The sequence below is a fragment of the Schistocerca cancellata genome, chromosome 8 (genome assembly GCF_023864275.1).
Source record: "Schistocerca cancellata isolate TAMUIC-IGC-003103 chromosome 8, iqSchCanc2.1, whole genome shotgun sequence".
Classification (NCBI taxonomy): Eukaryota; Metazoa; Arthropoda; class Insecta; order Orthoptera; family Acrididae; genus Schistocerca; species Schistocerca cancellata.
Genome location: NC_064633.1, coordinates 600,898,117 through 600,924,777, shown reverse-complemented (window position 1 = coordinate 600,924,777; position 26,661 = coordinate 600,898,117). Strand labels below are relative to the sequence as shown.

At 41.5% G+C, this 26,661-nt stretch overlaps 1 protein-coding gene across 1 annotated transcript in view; it reads left to right on the top strand.

Moving 5' to 3' along the window:
- LOC126095706 (neurobeachin-like) overlaps nt 1-26,661 on the top strand; it is a 794,263-nt gene that overhangs the window by 679,733 nt on the left and 87,869 nt on the right. The window contains exons 30-31 of the mRNA XM_049910457.1: nt 355-411; nt 18,714-19,218. Of these exons, the coding sequence (XP_049766414.1) occupies nt 355-411; nt 18,714-19,218 (562 nt within the window). The remainder of the gene's footprint in view (nt 1-354; nt 412-18,713; nt 19,219-26,661) is intronic.

Here is a 26,661-nt window from a genome sequence, read left to right as displayed (position 1 = left end):
TGTGCTAAAACTGAGTGTAAATTGTACAGAACAACAATTCCAGAATCAAATTTTCCTCTACATCTTTATTGCAAAAAGAAGGGTTCTCTAGTTCTGAATGCTAATATTCTGCTGCTTGGCCTCCTTCCTCAGTTTATCCTGATAGATGCGTGCTTTCCTACATATGTTTACAAAAATAAATTAAATGTCCACATTTTCAATTTTTTCTAAGTTTATGGAGATGTGTTATGTAATTGAAATTTGCACCTGTTAATTAATGGTTTATTTCAAATCACTGCAAATGGAAGCAGCTTGTACACCTCTTCTTGCTTTTCTACTGATAAGTTCTGTGCAGTATTTGTTGCCTGTTTTTAGGCTTCAGGCTGCCAGATGATGTGGAAGAGTTATGATGGACTGGACTCTCATTGTCAGGTGCCTATGGATGTGATATATAGCTGTTTTCCTCTTCTTTTATATAATTTTTATTTGAGTCTGATTTATTTTGTACTGGCATAGGCATCACAGTAACTGCAGTCTTTTTTTTACAAAATTGGAATGTGCATGAACACATAATTAACAATTACCAAATTCTATGTGGCAGACTGTTGTATAGTAGAACAGCAATGGAAGTTATTCCTGATCTTTCAAACTATCTGCATAGGAATGTCAACAATATTATGAAAAGGATAGAGTGCCACTCAACACAAAGATAAATTTTGGGCAGGCACAATGAAAAGACTGTTGCAGTTTAGGTTTTGGGCAGAGCTTTCTTCAGAAAAGAAACAAAAAAAAACACACACACACACACACACACACACACACACACACACACACACACACACGCACACACACATTCACACAAGCAAGCACACCTCACGCACACGTGACCGCTATCTCAGGCTGCTCTGACCAGAATGCAGTGGTGTCATGTCAAATGCAAACAGCAATGTGGAGTGTGGCAGGCAAGGAGGAGGGACAGCAGGGTGCAGTTGGGGAGAGTGCTGCCTCTTGGAGAACGCAGGTACTAGGTGATAGCCAGACAAGGCTGCCAGGTGCAGCGTCTGGAGGGTGTGAGGGATAGATTGGAGTGGGAAGGGGGGGGGGGGGAGTGAGGGAATGGAAGAGGAGAGGGACAGAGAAAGTGAAAAAGACCGATGGTTGCATTTGCAGAGAGCAGCACACTATGTGGATGAGGGCAAGTGAATTAGGAGGTTGAAGCTATGTTAATTTTGGGAGTGCAGAATGTATTGTAAGAATAACTCCCACCTGTATTGTTCAGAAAACCTGGTGGTGGAGGGGAGGATTCAGATGGCCCAGGTTATGAAGCAGCCATTGAAATATTTTGTGGAACAACATGCAGATGAACATAAGAACCTTGAATTTAGTGGCTGCTTCACAGCCTGGGCCATCTAGGTCATCCCTTCTATCACCAGCTTTTTCAAACTGTGTGGATGGGAGTTGTTGTTGAAACACATTCTCCACTCAAGAAATTATTCTGCCCGGAGCCTATGATAACCTACTGTTCCCACACTCTCCGTTCAACAATTTCCACCACCTGTTTCCTACAGCTCCTACTAATTCATGTCCCCTCATGCTCATTGTGCACTGCAAAAGCCAGTGCATCCACCGGTCTGTTTCCCCATCTCTGCTTGTCTCCTTTCTTGCTCCTTGTTCCCCCCCCCCCCCCCCCCCAGTTCACCACCACCCCCTCCCCCAGCCTTCCGATCCTGCACCTTGCAGCTATTTCTGGCTATTATATTGTCCCCGTATGCTGCACCTGGCAGCAATTCTTCTCCCCCCCCCCCCCCCCCCCTCTGCACTCCCATACATTGTCTTCCTTCACTCTCTCCACTCCACTCCTGATTATTGATTGTGCTCGATGTGACACCATAGCATCCTGGCGAGAGCAGCCTGAGATAGTGGTCATATGGACATGATGTTTCCCTTTCTTTTCTGAAGAAGGCTCTGGCTGAAAGCTAAATGTGTAGCAGTCTTTTCATTGTGCCTTTCTTCAACACAACTTTTCTAATCTTTCTTTCTATTTTACACCCAACCACATTTTATGGCTTTTTTAATTTTAATGTTCTACTGGAGAGAACTGTTGACTCTTTCTCAAAATATGTCAAGAGTCTCATTGAGGCCTCCACCAATCAAATTTACCCTCCCTACCTTGTCCAGAAATAGACATCCTGTGCATTGTCTCTGCAGTCACATATTCACTGTCTGTCCACAAAGGAGCACTCCTCTATCATGACTCAGTACCACCCAGGAGCAGAACAACTGAATCACATTCCCTGCCAGGGTTTCAGCTACCTCTCATCATGCCCTGAAGTGAGGAATATTCTCCCACTATCCATGCTATCGTTTCTGCAGTGGTATTCCCTGCCTATCGAATCTACATAATATCCTTGCCCATCACTACTTCATTCTTGCTCCCAACCGCTTGCCCCATATCTCATGTCGCTGCAACAGACCTAGATCAAAAGCTTTCCCATTTATCATCCCACTACCACCTACTCCAGTCATGTCACAGACATTTCCTACCCCCATCAGAGACAGGGCTACCTGTGGAAGTAGACACGTCATCGTGAAACTAAGCTGTAACCAATCTCATGTCCCTGCAACAGACCTAGATCAAAAGCTTTCCCATTCATCGTCCCACTACCACCTACTCCAGTCATGTCACAGACATTTCCTACCCCCATCAGACGCAGGGCTACCTGTGGAAGTAGACACGTCATCGTGAAACTAAGCTGTAACCATTATGTTGTTTTCTACATGGGCCTGACAACTAACAAGCTGCCTGTGTGCATGAATGGCCACTGCCAAACTATTACCAAGATACAGCTGGACCACTCAGTTGCTGGACATGCTGCCAAACAAGATGTGGTTCACTTTAAAACTGCTTCACTGCCTCCTACATTAGGATTCTTCCTCCCGCCACCAACTTTGCTGAATTGTGCAGGTGGGAACTCTCCCTACAAAATATTCTTTCTTCCTGTAACTCCCCTTGATAATAACCCTCGCTAGTCCCTGTCCTCTAGCCACCTATCCCATTCCTTGCTCCCCCTTCAGCCTTCTGTCCCACCTGTGCTCCCACTAATTGTTTCCCAACTCCCTTTTCTATTTCTCTCCTCTGCATCTACATCTAAATACATTCTCCGCAAGCCACCAAACGGTGTGTGGCAGAAAGTACATTGTACCACTACTAGTATATGTGTCACTTACTGTTCCACTTGGAAACAGAGTTAGGGAAAAATGATCATCTATATGCCTCCATATGAGCCCAAATTTCTCTTATCGTGTGTTCATGGCCCTTATGCGAAATGGATGTTGGCAGTAGTAGGATCGTTCTGCAGTCAGCTTCAAATGCCACTTCTCTCAATTTTCTCAGTAGCATTTATCGAAAAGAATGGCCTTCACTCCAGGGATACCCATTTGAGTTTCCTAAGGACCCTGCACACGTTGCCCTGACACTGAATGTAGTGGCCCTACATGCTTCCACAGAACTACAGAAGCACAGTATCTTCCCTAATCCTTGCCCTGCTGTCCCTCCCCCTTTCCACCCGATGCCTCCTCCTTCCCTCCCTCCCTCCCCCTCCCCAGTCATCACCACTACCATCACCACCCTCCCTCCCACCCACCCCAGCAGATTGCTGCTTAATCAGGTGCAATTGCAGCTAGGCTCCAGTGTCCAGAGATGGTGGTCTGTGTGTGTCAGTTGTGCTTGTGTGAATGCGTGTTTTCTGTTTTGGAAGCAGGACTTTATTCAAAAGCTTAGAAGTCTTTTTCATTGTACCTTTTTGTCACTCAACACCTACTCTACGTGGGGAGTGAAAATCTATCCTTTCCATATTGTTGTTATTCCATCGAGGACCCTGAATATGGTATTTCTAATTTTACTGAATTGCACACTGTTGTGGGCTCTCACAATTCTGTGTGTGTGTATATATATATATATATATATATATATATATATATATATATATATATATATATATATATAAACAAAGATGATGTGACTTACCAAATGAAAGTGCTGGCAGGTCGACAGACACACAAACGAACACAAACATACACACAAAATTCAAGCTTTCGCAACAAACTGTTGCCTCATCAGGAAAGAGGGAAGGAGAGGGAAAGACGAAAGGATGTGGGTTTTAAGGGAGAGGGTAAGGAGTCATTCCAGTCCCGGGAGCGGAAAGACTTACCTTAGGGGGAAAAAAGGACGGGTACACACTCGCACACACACACATATCCATCCACACATATACAGACACAAGCAGACATATTTAAAGACAAAGAGTTTGGGCAGAGATGTCAGTCGAGGCAGAAGTGCAGAGGCAAAGATGTTGTTGAATGACAGGTGAGGTATGAGTGGCGGCAACTTGAAATTAGCGGAGATTGAGGCCTGGTGGATAACGGGAAGAGAGGATATATTGAAGAGCAAGTTCCCATCTCCGGAGTTCGGATAGGTTGGTATTAGTAGGAAGTATCCAGATAACCCGGACGGTGTAACACTGCGCCAAGATGTGCTGGTCGTGCACCAAGGCATGTTTAGCCACAGGGTGATCCTCATTACCAACAAACACTGTCTGCCTGTGTCCATTCATGCGAATGGACAGTTTGTTGCTGGTCATTCCCACATAGAATGCATCACAGTGTGTATATATATATATATATATATATATATATATATATATATATATATATATATATATTTTTAAAAAGAAAGATGAGACTTACCAAACAAAAGCGCTGGCAGGTCGATAGACACACAAACAAACACAAACATACACACAAAAATCTAGCTTTCGCAACCAACGGTTGCCTCGTCAGGAAAGAGGGAAGGAGAAGGAAAGACAAAAGGATATGGGTTTTAAGGGAGAGGGTAAGGAGTCATTCCAATCCCGGGAGCGGAAAGACTTACCTTAGGGGGAAAAAAGGACAGGTATACACTCGCACACACACACATATCCATCCACACATACACAGACACAAGCAGACATTTGTAAAGGCAAAGAGTTTGGGCAGAGATGTCAGTCGGGACGGAAGTCCACACATACGGAAGTACTTCCGTCCCGACTGACATCTCTGCCCAAACTCTTTGCCTTTACAAATGTCTGCTTGTGTCTGTGTATGTGTGGATGGATATGTGTGTGTGTGCGAGTGTATACCTGTCCTTTTTTCCCCCTAAGGTAAGTCTTTCCGCTCCCGGGATTGGAATGACTCCTTACCCTCTCCCTTAAAACCCATATCCTTTTGTCTTTCCTTCTCCTTCCCTCTTTCCTGACGAGGCAACCGTTGGTTGCGAAAGCTAGATTTTTGTGTGTATGTTTGTGTTTGTTTGTGTGTCTATCGACCTGCCAGCGCTTTTGTTTGGTAAGTCTCATCTTTCTTTTTAAATATATTTTTCCCACGTGGAATGTTTCCCTCTATTATATATATATATATATATATATATATATATATATATATGGTTATAATAGAAGGAAACATTCCACGAAGGAAAAATATACTTAAAAACAAAGATGATGTGACTTACCAAATGAAAGTGCTGGCAGGTCGACAGACACACAAACGAACACAAACATACACACAAAACTCAAGCTTTCGCAACAAATTGTTGCCTCATCAGGAAAGAGGGAAGGAGAGGAAACGACGAAAGGATGTGGGTTTTAAGGGAGAGGGTAAGGAGTCATTCCAGTCCCGGGAGCGGAAAGACTTACCTTAGGGGGAAAAAAAGGACGGGTATAGATTCGCACACACACACATATCCATCCACACATATACAGACACAAGCAGACATAAATATGTCTGCTTGTGTCTGTATATGTGTGGATGGATATGTGTGTGTGTGCGAATCTATACCCGTCCTTTTTTTCCCCCTAAGGTAAGTCTTTCCGCTCCCGGGACTGGAATGACTCCTTACCCTCTCCCTTAAAACCCACATCCTTTCGTCGTTTCCTCTCCTTCCCTCTTTCCTGATGAGGCAACAATTTGTTGCGAAAGCTTGAGTTTTGTGTGTATGTTTGTGTTCGTTTGTGTGTCTGTCGACCTGCCAGCACTTTCATTTGGTAAGTCACATCATCTTTGTTTTTAAGTATATATATATATATATATATATATATATATATATATATATATATATATATATATATATATATATATATATATATATATATATATATATATAGAGGGAAACATTCCACGTGGGAAAAATATATTTAAAAAGAAAGATGATGAGACTTACCCAACAAAAGCGCTGGCAGGTCGATAGACACACAAATAAACACAAACATACACACAAAACTCTAGCTTTCGCAACCAACGGTTGCCTCGTCAGGAAAGAGGGAAGGAGAAGGAAAGACAAAAGGATTGAGTTTTAAGGGAGAGGGTAAGGAGTCATTCCAATCCCGGGAGCGGAAAGACTTACCTTAGGGGGAAAAAAGGACAGGTATACACTCGCGCACACACACACATATCCATCCGCATATACACAGACACAAGCAGACATTTGTCAGTGGGTTACGTATTATTACGTATTATTGAGTATATATCGGCGGGATAAAATTGTATACTGGATTACGGTAAAAAAGGAGAAGGTGAATAGAAAGTAAAACTGCTGGCAAAAACAGAAGGAGGAAATAAGATGACAGAAAAGACTACGCAATGTAACAGTGACAATAACAATAACAATAACAAACGTGATTGTTGGGTTCAAATTAATGATATGAATATAATAGAGGGAAACATTCCACGTGGGAAAAATATATTTAAAAAGAAAGATGATGAGACTTACCTAACAAAAGCGCTGGCAGGTCGATAGACACACAAACAAACACAAACATACACACAAAAATCTAGCTTTCGCAACCAACGGTTGCCTCGTCAGGAAAGAGGGAAGGAGAAGGAAAGACAAAAGGATATGGGTTTTAAGGGAGAGGGTAAGGAGTCATTCCAATCCTGTCTGCTTGTGTCTGTGTATATGCGGATGGATATGTGTGTGTGTGCGAGTGTATACCTGTCCTTTTTTCCCCCTAAGGTAAGTCTTTCCGCTCCCAGGATTGGAGTGACTCCTTGCCCTCTCCCTTGAAACCCATATCCTTTTGTCTTTCCTTCTCCTTCCCTCTTTCCTGACGGGGCGGCCGTTGGTTGCGAGGGCTTGATTTTTGTGTGTGTGTTTGTGTTTGTTTGTGTGTCTGTCGACTTGCCAGCACTTTTGTTTGGTGGGTCTCATCATCTTTCTTTTTGGGTATGTTTTTCCCGCGTGGTAAATATATATATATATATATATATATTTTTTTTTTCTTTTTTTTTTTTTTTTGCCCATCACAGTCTTTCACTTTAGGCAAGATACTTTTGGATGCATACATAACATACACACACAGATTCTGTATTTTCAAGAAACGCAAAAATTAGACAGGACTTGAGGCATTCAAGTTAAACATAGTCAGTCAAGCAAATGTGCCTTAATTATGCTACTTGCATTTCCTTATTGTTCTTATTTTTCATTTTGTTATTGCCTATCTTATCTATATAGTTAACAAAATGACAGTCAATACCTCTGAAAAGCAGTTCATCTCTAGCATTTACTGATTGATATCAAACTTGCTGCAGTTCTGGAAATTCTTGAGGTCTTTGCGTGAGTGGGAGAGAGTGATGGGCCTGAATACTCCTCTGTGTAACAAAGGGATGATTCCAGACTGAGTACCGTTCAACCAAGCAGCCAAACATTATTTCACATGTATAGCAGATGTTAAATGAGATAAACACTTATGTTATATTATTCTGTAGCAAGAGCATATTAGAGGTGAACTTCCGATACCCTCCACCAGACTTGCTGTGTGACTGACAAAATGTGTGAGGGTCCATCAGATTTAGCCTTTTTTTTATACTTTTATTGTTGACTAATAATATTACAAAAGCACTATATTATTTTTCATATTGTTTCTGGCAGCAGAATTTTTTTCTGCAGTTGATGGGTAACTTCTTGTTCCCTTCATTGAAAAAAGAAGAGAACGTCCCAACAGCCAAGTGTGCATGTACTGATAACTATCAAATGGTAGCTGTAATTTTGTCTTTTTGACAAGTTTTCTAAGGGCCAAAGTATGTGACAGTCACCTGGGGTTAAATCTGGACTATTGGGAAGATGTTTGAAAGATGCATGGTACTACACAGATTTTATTGCTGGTTAAGGCTATTTAAGCATCTGCATACTGTTAGTGATACAATTGCGTGCATCATCTTCATCTTTATATATATATATATATACACTCCTGGAAATGGAAAAAAGAACACATTGACACCGGTGTGTCAGACCCACCATACTTGCTCCGGAGACTGCGAGAGGGCTGCACAAGCAATGATCACACGCACGGCACAGCGGACACACCAGGAACCGCGTTGTTGGCCGTCGAATGGTGCTAGCTGTGCAGCATTTGTGCACCGCCGCCGTCAGTGTCAGCCAGTTTGCCGTGGCATACGGAGCTCCATCGCAGTCTTTAACACTGGTAGCATGCCGCGACAGCGTGGACGTGAACCGTATGTGCAGTTGACGGACTTTGAGCGAGGGCGTATAGTGGGCATGCGGGAGGCCGGGTGGACGTACCGCCGAATTGCTCAACACGTGGGGCGTGAGGTCTCCACAGTACATCGATGTTGTCGCCAGTGGTCGGCAGAAGGTGCACGTGCCCGTCGACCTGGGACCGGACCGCAGCGACGCACGGATGCACGCCAAGACCGTAGGATCCTACGCAGTGCCGTAGGGGACCGCACCGCCACTTCCCAGCAAATTAGGGACACTGTTGCTCCTGGGGTATCGGCGAGGACCATTCGCAACCGTCTCCATGAAGCTGGGCTACGGTCCCGCACACCGTTAGGCTGTCTTCCGCTCACGCCCCAACATCGTGCAGCCCGCCTCCAGTGGTGTCGCGACAGGCGTGAATGGAGGGACGAATGGGGACGTGTCGTCTTCAGCGATGAGAGTCGCTTCTGCCTTGGTGCCAATGATGGTCGTATGCGTGTTTGGCGCCGTGCAGGTGAGCGCCACAATCATTACTGCATACGACCGAGGCACACAGGGCCAACACCCGGCATCATGGTGTGGGGAGCGGTCTCCTACACTGGCCGTACACCACTGGTGATCGTCGAGGGGACACTGAATAGTGCACGGTACATCCAAACCGTCGTCGAACCCATCGTTCTACCATTCCTAGACCGGCAAGGGAACTTGCTGTTCCAACAGGACAATGCACGTCCGCATGTATCCCGTACCACCCAACGTGCTCTAGAAGGTGTAAGTCAACTACCCTGGCCAGCAAGATCTCCGGATCTGTCCCCCATTGAGCATGTTTGGGACTGGATGAAGCGTCGTCTCACGCGGTCTGCACGTCCAGCACGAACGCTGGTCCAACTGAGGCGCCAGGTGGAGATGGCATGGCAAGCCGTTCCACAGGACTACATCCAGCATCTCTACGATCGTCTCCATGGGAGAATAGCGTGTCTGTATATGTGTGGATGGATATGTGTGTGTGTGCGAGTGTATACCCGTCCTTTTTCCCCCATAAGGTAAGTCTTTCCGCTCCCGGGACTGAAATGACTCCTTACCCTCTCCCTTAAAACCCACATCCTTTCGTCTTTCCCTCTCCTTCCCTCTTTCCTGATGAGGCAACAGTTTGTTGCGAAAGCTTGAATTTTGTGTGTATGTTTGTGTTCGTTTGTGTGTCTGTCGACCTGCCAGCACTTTCATTTGGTAAGTCACATCATCTTTGTTTTTAGGTATATTTTTCCTTCATGGACTGTTTCCTTCTATTATAACTATATATATATGTTAGTACATTGCATTCATGAAGAAATTCACTGAATGATACACCGTTTTGAATCCCAAAAAGTAGCTGTAACGGGTTGCAGTAGTATGTTAGTACATTGCATTCATGAAGAAACTCACTGAATGATACACCGTTTTGAATCCCAGAAAGTAGCTGCTGGTATTTTCTCTACTGGTACATGGGTTCTGACAACAGAGCCCAGCTCTCTTCTTCTTCTCCTCCCCTCCATATTCACCCTTTTGTTCTGACATATATTGTGATGGACCTATGCAATGACACTGGTTGCAATTAATGCTAAAATCTCCTCTCTTGTACATTCAGAGTGAGTCAAAAGTTTCTGACACACATCCAAAACAAACATTTCTTTTTGTCTTACTAGGTTGTGTGGACCAACCCTTCTGACACCTTGCAGTATATTATGTGTTGTTGACACTAGTGGGAATACTACCAACTCTTAAGCTCACCTCAGAGGAGGCTTCAACAACAGTTCAGTGTGTGTCATATCCCACTAGGTTACAAATGGTGACTTTGTTGTCTTCAATGGCATTTGACTGCATAAAGATTTGTCTACTACATTCGCAATAGCATCGCAACCACTTCAGGAGTTTCTTGGCCATTAGTTCCTTCGTATGGCAGCAGATATACAAATCAGGTGATATTAATGAGAAGTGGGGCCATTTCTATGAAATATTTAACCACAATCTTAATCAGGTATATTCAAAGCTAAAAAATCAAGGAAACCAGATTATACAAAGAAACTTATAATTCCAGAAATCCACAAATTAAAGGAAGATACGGAAAAATTAAATGTGCTGCTCAGTACTTCTTAAAAAACTACAAAGGTGGCAGACTTACAGGGAAGCCCTGAAAATCTAAAATCACATTATTACGCTGAGCAGATAAGTAAATCCAGTAATGCTGACAAAACAGCCTGAAATGCAATAAATGAAAAATGTGAAAATAGGCAGTTTCTAGTTTGCATATTGTAGCTCTACGAGAAAAAAGAGTATTGGTATATGAGCCAAAGACAGTATGTGGGGCCTTCATAGAACATTTTAGTAAAGCTTGCAGAGAAGATATATCTGACTCAACACTACAGGATAAACTCTGTTTAAATGAGTTATTCATTTTCTGTAATTAGTGTAACAGAGTCTGAGGTAATGAAAATAAGTTAAAAACTAAAAGTAAAAACGTCTGCTGGCCGGAGTGGCTGTACGGTTCTAGGCGCTACAGTCTGGAGTCGAACGATCGCTACAGTCGCAGGTTCGAATCCTGTCTCGGGCATGGATGTGTGTGATGTCCTTAGGTTAGTTAGGTTTAATTAGTTCTAAGTTCTAGGCAACTGATGACCTCAGAAGTTAAGTCGCATAGTGCTCAGAGCCATTTGAACCATTTTAAAAACGTCTAGTTGCTTGGATGATACATCATCTACATTACTTAAGGAATGCAGAAAGGAATTGATAAAAGTACTAAGACATTTAATAACCAGTTCAACAGGCTGAGAGACCTTTCCTGATCTTTTAAAAATTTACAAGATTGAACCACTGTATAAAAAGTGAGGAACTGATGACATAAATAATTACATGCCATTTTCATTGACTTCAACACTTGGCAAGTTACTTGAAAGTGTAATTCTGGATCAAATAGAATCTTTCGTCTGTGAATACAACTTACTAAATAACTTGCAGCACATGTTCAGAAAAAGGCGATTTACAATAACAACAGTTAAAACTATTTTTTGATGAACTGGTAAACAGACAGTATAAAAGACACAAAATGGATTTGTCTTTTCTAGATTTATTTAAGGCATTTGATTCTGTGAATCATGCAGTATTTTTGTCTGAATTAGAAACTCACATTATAAGAAGAGTGGCACTGAATTTGTCAAGTTAAAATCTCTGAGACAGAAGACAGTGTGCTAAATTGCGTTTTAATAATGAAGGCAATATGCTAATAGTAAAATCATCATAAGAGACCATCAGCTGTGGATTCCCGCAGGGAAGTATTGTTGGGCTATTTTTGTTACTTGTATATAGGCTATTAATGGTGTAACACAGTCACATAACTCAGAACTAGTGAACTATAATGGAAATGGAGATGCCGTGTGGCTAGGACCTCCCTTCAGGTAAACCATTCGCCTGGTGCAAGTTTTTCAAGTTGACGCCACTTTGACGACTTGTGTGTTGATGGGGATGAAATGATAATGACAAGGACAACACAATACCCAATCCCTGAGCGGAGAAAATCTCCGACCCAGCTGGGAATTGAACCCGGGCCGTTAGGTATGACATTCCATTGTGCTGTCCACTCTGCTATCAGGGGTGGACAGTGAACTATATGACAATACATCAATTATTAGCTGGGACTGGATTGAACAGCTAGCATTGTAAAATAATAAAGGAAACTTTGATATGATCAAAGAACATGTAATAATGAGGAAACTTAAAGTGAATAATGACAAGACTATTGTGATGGAGTTATTGTTGAATTATAATCAAGCTCAAGTGGAAATAAACATCGGATCACAGTGTAAAGCTGGAACATCTGTGAAACATAAATTATTAGGCATTCTAATTGATGAATTTCTTATGTAGAGAGTTTACATCAGCTGCATCTGTAGAAAGATCAGCTGCATTGTTGCAACATTTACTTTTAAAAAGTCTCACTGATATAGTAAGTACTCCTATTCTTAAACAAATATACTATGGATTAATCAACCTGCATAGGCAACATGTGGGATTTAAATTTGGGATGGGTTGCGTACAGTCCACATGGGTGGGATATTCAGGCTTCAGAAGAGAGCAGTTAGAATAGTGGCTAATATGATCAAATGCCTTTCTATAGGGGCTACTTCAGTTGACTGACTGTACCCATTGTATGTCCTTAAAGGCAATTACATTTGTAATAAAGAATGAAGAAATAACTGTAATGAATAGAGACATCCATAAACAGAATACATGAACTAGATGTGATTGTCATAGAATACTGAGTAATAAAAAGAGCTACAAATCACAGTCCACTTGCAGCTGGAAGACAGTTCTGTAACAGGTTGCCAAAGAATATAAGGAAACTCTGTGGAAATCTTTTAAGGGCAAGTTGAAACATTTTTAGTTAAAAGATGTTTATACTTACTCAGATTTTTGACCCAGTTATATATATTTAATTTATGACATGATATCAGTGTTGTAAATGTACAAAAAATTGATGCCCATCACTGTAAAGTTATTATGAACAAATAAAGATAATAATTTAGTAATAATAATAATAATAATAATATCATCATAATAATTGTTGTCGTTACAACTGATGGGGATCAGCTGTTGCACAGTGGTGGGCATTCCACATGACACCACCCACTACTTCTAGCAACCCAATCTGTTATAAGCACATTCCATATGAATAGCATGAATTCTTGTTAAAATTTGAGTGAGTGTCACATGTGTGACCACACTGATGACTGGTATACTGTGCACCCCAATGATGAAAGGTTATTTGTAAGGACATTTTAATGTAGCAAGTTAAGCATACTTAATGGTACTGTATTAATGAAGCTTTAATATTATCATCATGTGATACATACATACTCAATATATTGAGCATCTCATCATGGGAGAATGACCACAGCAATACTGAAATAATTACTTAAACTAATGAACTCGTACAGACTTAGATAAGAGCAAATGATGGATTGCTTTCTTCTCCATTTGGTCGCACCTGTTTTTTTCCACCACACTTATTCTTGTCATAAAATTAATTAATCAATTCATTGTTTAAATACGACAAGCAGCTGTTTTAATGATTTGTGGCCATTGGGATGTCATACCTGTAACATCCGTACATCAGCAGGGTGAACACCTTAAGTTTCCACAAATGATGTGCACCTTTTGTCAGATCTCCAAAATAAAACTATAAAGCTTAGTTTTATTATGGTGCTCCTCATGCCTTGATGGATAAGTGAATAAAAGTCTGTTAATTGTTTTCAGTACGCCCTAAATAGATGGTGGGACGGTAAATTGAAAGCTATCATTAAACCTTTCTCCTCACGTTTATAATTGTTTATTTTTACCAAAATTATGACAGTTTCTTTTCTCTAAGTTCTTCAGTTTCTTGAAATATCCTGAGTGAACCAGAATTCATGCATATGGATGCCGCAGCACAATTTCGTACATACCAACAGTAAAAAAATGTCTGTAATAAAATTTCTTCCCTTGGATATTTTCAGTAGAAAATGAATGTCTTAGACAGTTTGGCAATACTGCAATCATTCATATGATAAATATTTTCATTCAGTACTGTGTAGCTGAACTGCCAAGTTAGAATAGTGGCAGAGTTTTGTATTCGAATACTCTAGTTCAAAGAGTTCTTTCTGCATCTAAATTTAATTTTCTTTTATTTTCTGTGGTGATATGCCATCTGGTTTCATAATTGTTGTACAGTGCACAGCAAATCTTACACAAAAGATGTGCAGTTCTTTAATAATAATAATAATAATACAGAAATGAGAGCACAATCTTTATTATTATTCAGCTATTGAAGACATATTTTACCTTTAAACATTCACTCTGTTTTGTTCCATGCACAACACTCCTTCATGATTTCCAGTCCTTTGTCTAAGTATATGCTGATAACTGTAACAGTTAATTTATTTTTAAATGATCATTACTCTTCATGACTATTTCTGACATGATCAGCCAGTAATCACTGTGTTCGAAATTAAGAGAAACTGCAGTGGTAAGATATGTATCATTTAAGAACAGTATATACTACAGCTTTATTGGACAGAACTTAATAACAAAAATAAAAATAATACACCAAGACCTGATGTGATAAAGTTAACACAGTGAAGCTGATGTTTAAACCAATTTTCTCATTTACATAAGATATTCCCTTTGAACCTGATGTAAAAATGTGCCTGCAATGACTGTGTAGCTAGCTTTCTCCTGTGATAGTGTGAAAGGTACTTATTTGTGTCTTGTTTCATACATATACTAAGTATAACAAAGAAAGGTACTTATTTGTGTCTTGTTCCATAGATATACTAAGTATAACAAAGATTCTGGATGTACTTCCAGGTCTCTAAGTGTTGCTCACTGTTTTCAATACACTCTAAATAGATGGCAGGACAGTGAGTCGAAATCCGTCATTAAATCTGTCTTCTCATGTTTATAGTTGTCTCTTTTTAAACTGGTTTTACTGACCCTGCTTTCCCCTGAATCAGACTCACATACTCAAGTATTCTAACACAAAACTCTACTGAGCAGCACAGGCGCAAGATACTGAAAATTCATGTTATTACAATGTTGCCATGTTGCCTTTCCTTAATGTTGATTTTCCACTGAAAATATCATCAATTACCTATACTTCCTAAAGGAAGATTTGAGTACCATCATGCAGGCACTTTCGTTGGTGACTCAGGAGTCCAATGCGAGAACCCACTTGGCACCCTCAGATAGGGCAAGTGTATATCAAGCCGATAGAGGGCATCATTCTAACTGCTTGTCTACATGCTCATTGCACGGCATCCGAGGCACAGTAACATACCAAGAATATGCAAGCGGTTAAATATTGTTACAGAAGTTTTTGAGCTTTTAGTATGTGAAGAGTCTTGCTGCGGTGTCTGTGTGCATGTATTTCGGTTCATCTTATATGTCCTTTCTTTCTACACTGCACTCCATGATGAGCAAAAGTAACCAGCTAGAAGCTTAAAGAGTTGTGTGAAAGGTGCTTTATTGTAGTAGAAAGCTACATCAGTTAAGAATCAGTCTCTGTTGATATTAGCACACAAGTATGCTGGAGGTGCATCATAAGATGGTAATTGTAGGAGTCTTTTAGAGGGCAATGTGAATCATTATTTAGAGTAGTAGTTACTGAGTGATAGCTCGCTGAAAGCGTTTTAGCATTATCTGAATAGAAGGCTGCTGCAGTATCTTGTCTCTGGTAAAATTATAGTTGTTTTAGATATTCAAAACAGATAACAGTTACTTCATCTTTTGTTTCATGCCTTTCATAAATGAAGAAAGACTGTAGTGCAAAATTAGTTGTCGGCAGTGGAAAAAAAAAATCTGTTTACAGTAATGAGCCATCTAAATTCAGTTTAATGGCAGTTGGTACTAAGCTGTTTGCATCTTGTTTTAAGGCAAGGCACGATAATGCTTTTCCCTTGTTTTAGCCAAGCTTTCACTATGTAATACAATATTTTATTTGCAGCAGTATTGCTAGTTTACAAGGCTTAAGAGATACATGAATTAAATAATAATGCAGCTTGAGTCCACCTTACAAATAATAAAATTATTATTCATTTTCTTTCATTTCATTTTCGTTAGTTAGTATGTAAAGTGGGTAGCCCTCTTTGAACATGTGAAAGAGAGATAATTTTTTGTGATTTTTTCAGGTAAAATCTTTTGAAGATTTCACAAAACAGCTTCGTATCCTGATAGAGAATTCAGTTATGATCAAAATCATGCATCTCATTCTGAAATTGTGTTTGCTGCCAATTTTAAAAATATTATTTTCAGAAAAACTTGTTTAAAATTTTGGGTTACTTTTTTTGTGGTTAAGTTAAACATACCTCCAGTCACTGATCTGTGGACCGTACAGCAATCTTTCCTGATCCAAAAGGAAGTTGTCCTCGATCTTCTCTGTAGCCATGGTGGTCCTGTGGGCCTCTTTGGCAGCTTCTGTCATCCACTGCTCTGTTCGCTCAGTGCGCTTTTCGTTCACTTTCATGCAGAAGTTGTAAGAACTTGGTCCGATCTCAAGTTCAAGTATGCTCATAATTTCCATAATGCCTGTTATGCCATCATTGAAATTACATGGCAACTATTTTTTTCCTCCCTGTCAATGGTTTTCAGAGACACTTTTCACAAATGGCCTTGTAACTTGATAACGGAGTTTCTGCTGAACTTCGGATTAAAACTACAGTAAAGTGAACATTCCAGAGAAAATTATTAGCAAACAAACTAATTTTTTGGAATTTTCAAAGAGGACTACCCCCCACCCCCCACCCTTGATTGGAATTATTGTTACTGAAGTTACAATTACTCATTATGTATTTGTAATCTGGTGGTCTTTACCATTTAATACTTGATGATTTCCATGCTGTTTTATGTATTGTGAAGTAGTATCACATAGATGTTAATCTACACTATTGTGTAAAGGACAGTTAGCTGTTGGAAATGTTTTCTGCTAATATCAGATTAAGTGTACACGTTTCGGCCCAGTAAATGGTAATATTGTATTTACAGTTATAATGATCACATTGCTGATGTTAGTTTAAACGTCTGTAAAATTTTCCATGTGGTTCACCATATATCTCAACTGATAGGCTGTTAGATATTTAAAAATGTAAGTTTATAAATAGCTATCATCCTTGTGAATGAACTGTTGAGAAAGAAGTGTTGTTTCGTGTGTGGAACCAATCATCAGATGTGTAGTAAAAATATGTCTTTATTATTGTCAGAGATTTAACTTTTGCTACAGCTCAGTAGCATCCTTTTACAATGACTGCATCAACCATGACATCCAAATACACACACACACACACACACACACACACACACACACACACACACATTTAACTTAGTTTCTTCAGCATAGAAAGACTTTAACTGGATAAAAATGATGTACCCACTTACTCTCTGTCTTCTGTTAATTTAACTTTGAAAGAATCTCAGAGTGATGCTAATTCTCTGAAATAAGTTGGACAAATGTTTTACAAGCAAACTCCTTTGAAAATGAGTAACACTTCTTTAGCCTTCTTGCAATTGATCTCAATGTGGCATCTACCTCCATCACATCACGTGTGGACTGATGTGACTACTCCACCTTAATTTTCTCCAATTGGATACCCCAAGGTATTTGATGCCTGTTACTGATTCAAATACTTGCTTTATAATGGCATAGTCATGCAACAACATTGGGCCATTGGGATATTTTTGCAGATTACATTTAAGTTGTTCCATTAAGTTTCGGGTGTGCAGCCACAAGAAATCTCCTTCTTCTTCTAATATTTTGGCTGTATAACGTTCAGCCATCTTCAGAGTGAGCCGCAAGACTCATGCAGTCTTGCGGCTCACTCTGAAGATGGCTGAACGTTATACAGCCGAAATATTAGAAGAAGAAGGAGATTTCTTGCGGCTGCACATCCGAACCTTAATGGAACAGTCTTTGCGCCACCAAAACCTGAAGATTTACATTAAAGTTGATTGTGATGAATGTCGTCTACTTGTCTTTTCATGAAATGTGTATGACTGCAGGTCTTCTTATATGACACAATATTTTTTAGGCAATGCAAACATTTCATATATAACCATTTCATCTGGAAATAGTTTCAAAATACTGCCAACTTTACTTACTTGGACACTTTCATATGTATCATGAAAGCAGTGGCTCTGTCACACTTCCCTGAAGCACACCAAATGCTGCTTTCACTTCTGTAAATGTCTTCCCACTGAGAGGTTGTATTGAGTTCATAATAAGTTTTAAATCAAGGTAATATGAGGCCTTCTTTGAAATTACTGAGAAAATTCCAATTGTTTCTTTTTTAATGGTATATGGCTTTAATTATTGAAGATGAATGAAATGTCAGTGAATTGTGCAGCATTGCTTACGTTATGATGCAAATGCTTCATTTTATCTACTCAACTAACATTAAGTATGGTAAGAGGCCATAGTGTACTTGAATTCAAATAATAGTTCAACTTTCCTGACTCTGTTATATTTAATGAGCATGCCAGTTACATGCTTGTTTTCATTATAATTTGCATACCTAGTTTAAAGCCTACGTTAAATAGTAAAAAAAATTGCTTGCTCATTTGAAGCAGTTGCTATAGATATTTTGAATAGAGATATAAAATATTGTCTGTATAGTGGCTATTCTTGTCACACACTTTTATTTTATTATAGAGTGGAGACTCTGCAGAAGACAGTAGTTCACTTCAGCTAAACACAACAGAACATATGCAAAATGCAGAACACAGTGATGTAAATGCAATAACAGAAGATGAGAGGTCTACACCGATTGTCAATGATGATAGCTGGACTGATGTCAACTTAAATGAAGAGGGTCCTGAGATAGCATTGTCATCTGATTCAATGCATAACAACTTGCATGATGGACATGATAACAGTCGTGGTGAAAAGCCTCGTGCAGAAATATCTGTTGTACGTGTTCCGGATGGTATGTGCCCTACTCCTGCACAGATGAGGCCAGATGAACTGCCCATAAAACCTATGGTTGAACACTTGGCTGTGCCTACGCCATCTCGAGAGGCTTCACTCACACAGAAGCTAGAAATGGCTCTGGGCTCTGTCTGTCCATTACTGCGGGAAATAATGGTTGACTTTGCTCCTTTCCTCTCTAAAACCCTGGTTGGATCACATGGGCAGGAACTTCTAATGGAAGGCAAAGGTAAGTAGTCATTGTAATCAAATATTTTTGTAATGATAAGTGGCCATGTCACCAAATAATAGAACAAGCTCAGATTGAGTAAGATAAAATACCACTAAGTAAAAAATGCTTTTATGATTCCCAATTAATTGAGTTCTGTTTTGGTAAACCTGTACCCATCGTTATGGAAGGAATCCAAAATGAAACCTTAGGAATTTTGATATTATCTCTCTCTCAGTTGTTACATTTCAAGTGAAGGAAAAATCATTTTTGTTACTCTTTTTCATAGTCTTCTTACTACCTAAATGTTAAGTAATTAAGAACTCTGGAAGCCTTTCAAAATATTGTTACACCAGATAACATAAACATTTATAATAAATTTTTATTGGAATTGCAGCAGTTTACAAGGAAATACCTCTTTTCCACGCTGAACATGATTTTTTAAATTTTATTTATGCATCTAGGCACATTTCACCTTTTTAACAAGGCATCTTCAGTGGGTGCCATGGAACATTATTAGGGTGTACTTAAATTAATTCCTTCAAATTTTTTAATGTGAAAACTCTTAAAAGTTTGTAAATAATACATACATTATTAACATTCTGCGTATTTATTCATAATGTCTACATATTTATTTCTCAACTAGTGGTCCTGGTGACTACCACATTTCTCCCAATGAGAAATTAGTTTGTTGATATTGCCACTGTAGACTCTTTGACTTTTTTGATGGAGCCACCACCATACCTCAGCTTGCAATGCTTCATCACTATCAAAGTGAAGTCCTTGAAGGTGTTCTTTAAGTTCCAGAACCACCTGGAAACCAGATGGGGATAAGTCAGGACTGTGTGGGGGATAATTGATGAGAGTGAACCCAACGTGTCAGATTGTTGCAAATGTTGCAGTGCTCACGTGTGGTCTGGCATTATCATGTTGGAAGAGAGAGAGCCCTGCATGTGGACGAATGCATCAGATTCAAAATTCAGTTACAGTACGCTGTTTCTCATGCATTGACATGGTTAACATTGCATGCCACCATGTTACACGCTACAGTTCAGAGCCCTGTAGTGGAAGAGGGCTGCAAACACTTAGACCTGAAGAATAAAGATGCAGAATGTTAATAACATTTGTTTTGTTTTAAAAGCTTTAAGAGTTTTCACATAGAAAAATTGGAGGCATTACATTTCAAACATGCCCTCATATATGATTTTTTTGTTGTTACATATTGGTTATAGATTTAAAACAGCTTGTCTGACATTTGGCATCACCCCCAAAGGCCTCACACTTAAAGTTCCCATCTCTGGCTGCAACCCTTCTTTCCATCAGTCCCTATACCAGTTCCAAACCGAACAATCCATTGCCCTCACCCACCTAATCCTTCACCTACACATCCACTCAGCCAAGCAACACACCCATCAACTCCTGTCCCTAATAAAAGTCCTCAATCTTTCCTCTCCCACATCCACACCGGTTGTTCAGAGCATCCTCCTACAGGCCAACCGCAAATTAGAACAGCATGCCACCCTCCACCTTAAAAAACTATCCAATCTCCTGGTTTCCCACCTCCGGAAAGGCAACTCACTCACCCTTCACAACCATTCCAGCAAACCTCAACCTCCTCTCATTGCACACAAACCTAGTCTCTCCCATCTACTCAATCTCCCACTTCCAGCTCCACTCCCTCCAAAACCTCAAAATTCCAATCAACACAATCTGGAACCACAACACCCCAATTCAGTAGCTAACCTCTCCTCCAAACCTCTCTCCCAATCTCTCTCCCAATCCGAAACCTCTGTCCTATCCAAAGGCCTCACCTTCAGCCCCACTCCCAGATTTAACCAAACAGCCCTTGTCAAAGATTTACTGTCCTACACCCGTACTCTCTGCTGGAAATATCACTTTGCCACGAAGAAAAATGATCCTAATCCTACTCCTAATGATCCAACTCTCCAAGATACTATCCAAATTGAACCATGCCGGGAACAGTTCCGTCCTCCGTCACAGCGGGACCCACCTCCTCTTCCTCAAAATCACCCTCTCCTAACCTTCCAGGAATTTCTGACTTCCAGCCTTGCCTCTCAATCCTTCTTAAAAAACCTTAATCCTACTCCCAACATCACCACTGCTGAAGCCCAGGCTATCCGTGATCTGAAGGCTGACCAATCCATCGTCATTCTTCCGGCGGACAAGGGTTCCACGACTGTGGTACTTGATCGTCGGGAGTACGTGGCTGAGGGACTGTGTCAGCTTTCAGACAACACTACTTACAAAGTTTGCCATGGTAATCCCATTCCTGATGTCCAGGCGGAGCTTCAAGGAATCCTCAGAACCTTAGGCCCCCTACAAAACCTTTCACCTGACTCCATCAACCTCCTGACCCCACCAACACCCCGCACCCCTACCTTCTACCTTCTTCCCAAAATTCACAAACCCAATCATCCCGGCCGTCCCATTGTAGCTGGTTACCAAGCCCCAACAGAACGCATCTCTGCCTACGTAGATCAACACCTTCAACCCATTACATGCAGTCTCCCATCCTTCATCAAAGACACCAACCACTTTCTCGAACGCCTGGAATCCCTACCCAGTCTCTTACCCCCGGAAACCATCCTTGTAACCATTGATGCCACTTCCTTATACACAAATATTCCGCATGTCCAGGGCCTCGCTGCGATGGAACACTTCCTTTCACGCAGATCAAAAGCCGCCCTACCTAAAACCTCTTTCCTCATTACCTTAGCCAGCTTCATCCTGACCCACAACTTCTTCACTTTTGAAGGCCAGACATACCAACAATTAAAGGGAACAGCCATGGGTACCAGGATGGCCCCCTCGTACGCCAACCTATTCATGGGTCGCTTAGAGGAAGCCTTCTTGGTTACCCAGGCCTGCCAACCCAAAGTTTGGTACAGATTTATTGATGACATTTTCATGATCTGGACTCACAGTGAAGAAGAACTCCAGAATTTCCTCTCCAACCTCAACTCCTTTGGTTCCATCAGATTCACCTGGTCCTACTCTAAATCCCATGCCACTTTTCTTTACGTTGACCTCCACCTGTCCAATGGCCAGCTTCACACGTCCGTCCACATCAAATCCACCAACAAGCAACAGTACCTCCATTATGACAGCTGCCATCCATTCCACATCAAACGGTCCCTTCCCTACAGCCTAGGTCTTCATGGCAAACGAATCTGCTCCAGTCCGGAATCCTTGAATCATTACACCAACAACCTGAAAACAGCTTTTGCATCCCGTAACTACCCTCCCGACCTGGTACAGAAGCAAATAACCAGAGCCACTTCCTCATCTCCTCAAACCCGGAACCTTCCACAGAAGAACCCCAAAAGTGCCCCACTTGTGACAGGATACTTTCCGGGACTGGATCAGATTCTGAATGTGACTCTCCAGCAGGGATACGACTTCCTCAAATCCTGCCCTGAAATGAGATCCATCCTTCATGAAATCCTCCCCACTCCACCAAGAGTGTCTTTCCGCCGTCCACCTAACCTTCGTAACCTCTTAGTTCATCCCCATGAAATCCCCAAACCACCTTCCCTACCCTCTGGCTCCTACCCCTGTAACCGCCCCCGGTGTAAAACCTGTCCCATGCACCCTCCCACCACCACCTATTCCAGTCCTGTAACCCGGAAGGTGTACACGATCAAAGGCAGAGCCACGTGTGAAAGCACCCACGTGATTTACCAACTGACCTGCCTACACTGTGAAGCGTTCTATGTGGGAATGACCAGCAACAAACTGTCCATTCGCATGAATGGACACAGGCAGACAGTGTTTGTTGGTAATGAGGATCACCCTGTGGCTAAACATGCCTTGGTGCACGGCCAGCACATCTTGGCACAGTGTTACACCGTCCGGGTTATCTGGATACTTCCCACTAACACCAACCTGTCAGAACTCCGGAGATGGGAACTTGCCCTTCAGCATATCCTCTCTTCTCGCTATCCGCCAGGCCTCAATCTCCGCTAATTTCTAATTTCAATCTGCCGCCGCTCATACCTCACCTGTCTTTCAACATCATCTTTGCCTCTGTACTTCCGTCCCGACTGACATTTCTGCCCAAACTCTTTGCCTTTACAAATGTCTGCTTGTGTCTGTGTATATGCGGATGGATATGTGTGTGTGTGTGCGAGTGTATACCTGTCCTTTTTTCCCCCTAAGGTAAGTCTTTCCGCTCCCGGGATTGGAATGACTCCTTACCCTCTCCCTTAAAACCCACATCCTTTCGTCTTTCCCTCTCCTTCCCTCTTTCCTGACGAAGCAACCGTTACGTTGCGAAAGCTTGAATTTTGTGTGTTTGTTTGTGTGTCTATCGACCTGCCAGCGCTTTTGTTTGGTAAGTCTCATCATCTTTCTTTTTAGATATATTTTTTCCACGGGGAATGTTTCCCTCTATTATATATACACTCCTGGAAATTGAAATAAGAACACTGTGAATTCATTGTCCCAGGAAGGGGAAACTTTATTGACACATTCCTGGGGTCAGATACATCACATGATCACACTGACAGAACCACAGGCACATAGACACAGGCAACAGAGCATGCACAATGTCGGCACTAGTACAGTGTATATCCACCTTTCGCAGCAATGCATGCTGCTATTCTCCCATGGAGACGATCGTAGAGATGCTGGATGTAGTCCTGTGGAACGGCTTGCCATGCCATCTCCACCTGGCGCCTCAGTTGGACCAGCGTTCGTGCTGGACGTGCAGACCGCGTTAGACGACGCTTCATCCAGTCCCAAACATGCTCAATGGGGGACAGATCCGGAGATCTTGCTGGCCAGGGTAGTTGACTTACACCTTCTAGAGCACGTTGGGTGGCACGGGATACATGCGGACGTGCATTGTCCTGTTGGAACAGCGAGTTCCCTTGCCGGTCTAGGAATGGTAGAACGATGGGTTCGATGACGGTTTGGATGTACCGTGCACTATTCAGTGTCCCCTCGACGATCACCAGTGGTGTACGGCCAGTGTAGGAGATAGCTCCCCACACCATGATGCCGGGTGTTGGCCCTGTGTGCCTCGGTCGTATGCAGTCCTGATTGTGGCGCTCACCTGCACGGCGCCAAACACGCATACGACCATCATTGGCACCAAGGCAGAAGTGACTCTCATCGCTGAAGACGACACGTCTCCATTCGTCCCTCCATTCACGCCTGTCGCGACACCACTGGAGGCGGGCTGCACGATGTTGGGGCGTGAGTGGAAGACGGCCTAACGGTGTGCGGGACCGTAGCCCAGCTTCATGGAGACGGTTGCGAATGGTCCTCGCCGATACCCCAGGAGCAACAGTGTCCCTAATTTGCTGGGAAGTGGCGGTGCGGTCCCCTACGGCACTGTGTAGGATCCTATGGTCTTGGCGTGCATCCGTGCGTCGCTGCGGTCCGGTCCCAGGTCGACGGGCACGTGCACCTTCCGCCGACCACTGGCGACAACATCGATGTACTGTGGAGACCTCACGCCCCACGTGTTGAACAATTCGGCAGTACGTCCACCCGTCCTCCTGCATGCCCACTATACGCCCTCGCTCAAAGTCCGTCAACTGCACATACAGTTCACGTCCACGCTGTCGCGGCATGCTACTGCGATGGAGCTCCGGATGCCACAGCAAACTGGCTGACACTGACGGCGGCGGTGCACAAATGCTGCGCAGCTAGCGCCATTCGACGGCCAACACCGCGGGTCCTGGTGTGCCCACTGTGCCGTGCGTGTGATCATTGCTTGTACAGCCCTCTCGCAGTGTCCGGAGCAAGTATGGTGGGTCTGACACACCGGTGTCAATGTGTTCTTTTTTCCATTTCCAGGAGTGTATATAGAAGAAAAAGAAAAAAAAATAAATGAGCATATGTCGTATTTGGCCAGGAGGCCCCATCAGAGTAAGTTCGACTGCCATGTGTAAGTCCTATTTCAGTCAACGCCACAATGGGCGTGATGAGGATGAAATGATGATAAGGAGAACACAGCTCCCAGTCCCCAAGCGGAGAAAATCTCGAACTCTCCCGGTAATCAAACCCGGACCCTCTAGCATGCGAGGCGAGCATGTTACCACCCAGCTAAGCAGGCGGACATAATAAAATGAAGAGCTGCTTACAGTAAAGTGTCTAATTTATTATTAAAAATCATGTAGTTTTCCCTTGTGTCGAAAACCAGTTGAATGTCTCCATTTTTTATGTAGTTGCTGTGGTTTTGTAGCATAATATCAAAGTAAACTGCAGGACACTCAATGAAGATGGCTTGTTAAAAAGTAAAATGTGTATGAGTGTACAAATCAAATGGAAAAATTCATGAGCAACAGGTAAGAAAAGGCGTTTCCTCGCAAACTACTGCAATTTACCATAGAGTTGCTATGGAAATTAGCCATGATAAGAAATTTGTTCTCGTATATCCTTTTTCTTAGTGCGATGAAAGACATTGTTTGATATCAATGTAATTAAATCTTATTAGTCTCATTGTTTAAAATTTTGGATTTTAAATCAGTTGTCCAGAGTTTCATGATGGATGGTGCATCCTGTGCATATTTGTTAGTTATGATTATATTTGTGCTGTTACACCTATATTGAAATACTTTTTTTCCAAAATGGTATGCTAAGATTTCCTACTGAATTACTTATAGTGATATTTGTCCATAAAGTAAAGCTGTTATCAGTCTGAAAATATATGAATTTCATATTTACCCTGTTGTCAATAGCAAATACGGGTAATACCAGACCAATGCTAATTTTTATGGTCAAAGACTTGATTATAGGCTACAAAGACTTTCTTTAGTCATTATTGTGCTTAACATAGTGTTTTACTCATTGTATACTTACCATAGAATATGTCCTATTAATGAACAGTTTCAAGTACCGGTGTTAGCCCATTCATAACAAGCCAGACCACGTATTATTTTACATATTTTGGGAATATGCTTGTAGTGTTTTACTGGGACATTCATGTAATTTTAATACCTCTGCTCAGAGAGATAATTAGAATTTGAGAGCTTTAATATGAGATATCTGTTCAGTTTCGACCTTGATACTCACATGATCACAGCATATCTTTTTCACACATTCACAGCAGTATGTCACTTGCTTTTTTCGTGAGCTTGTAATGTTTAGCTGAAAATTATTGGAAATGGTGGGGGAAGCTATAAATGGTTTATTGCTACCACAGCTTTAAAAAGCTTAGGTAATTTGTAATCACTCAGAATTTCAGAGAATCATGTCATTGCAAACACGGCAGCAGTTAGTACAATCTCTTAATGTCTTCTGATTGTTTTAGTTGCTTTTCAAACAGCAGAGCAACCAGTCATTAGGTATATGGTGTGATTCTAGGATAATATGGTTTGATATGAAGGTGTATACACCACAGAACTCAAAAATATAAACAAATTTTACATGTTAAATGGAAGTGAGTGAACAAACAAATAGAAGGAAAGTCTATTTTATTATATCCTTGTTGCC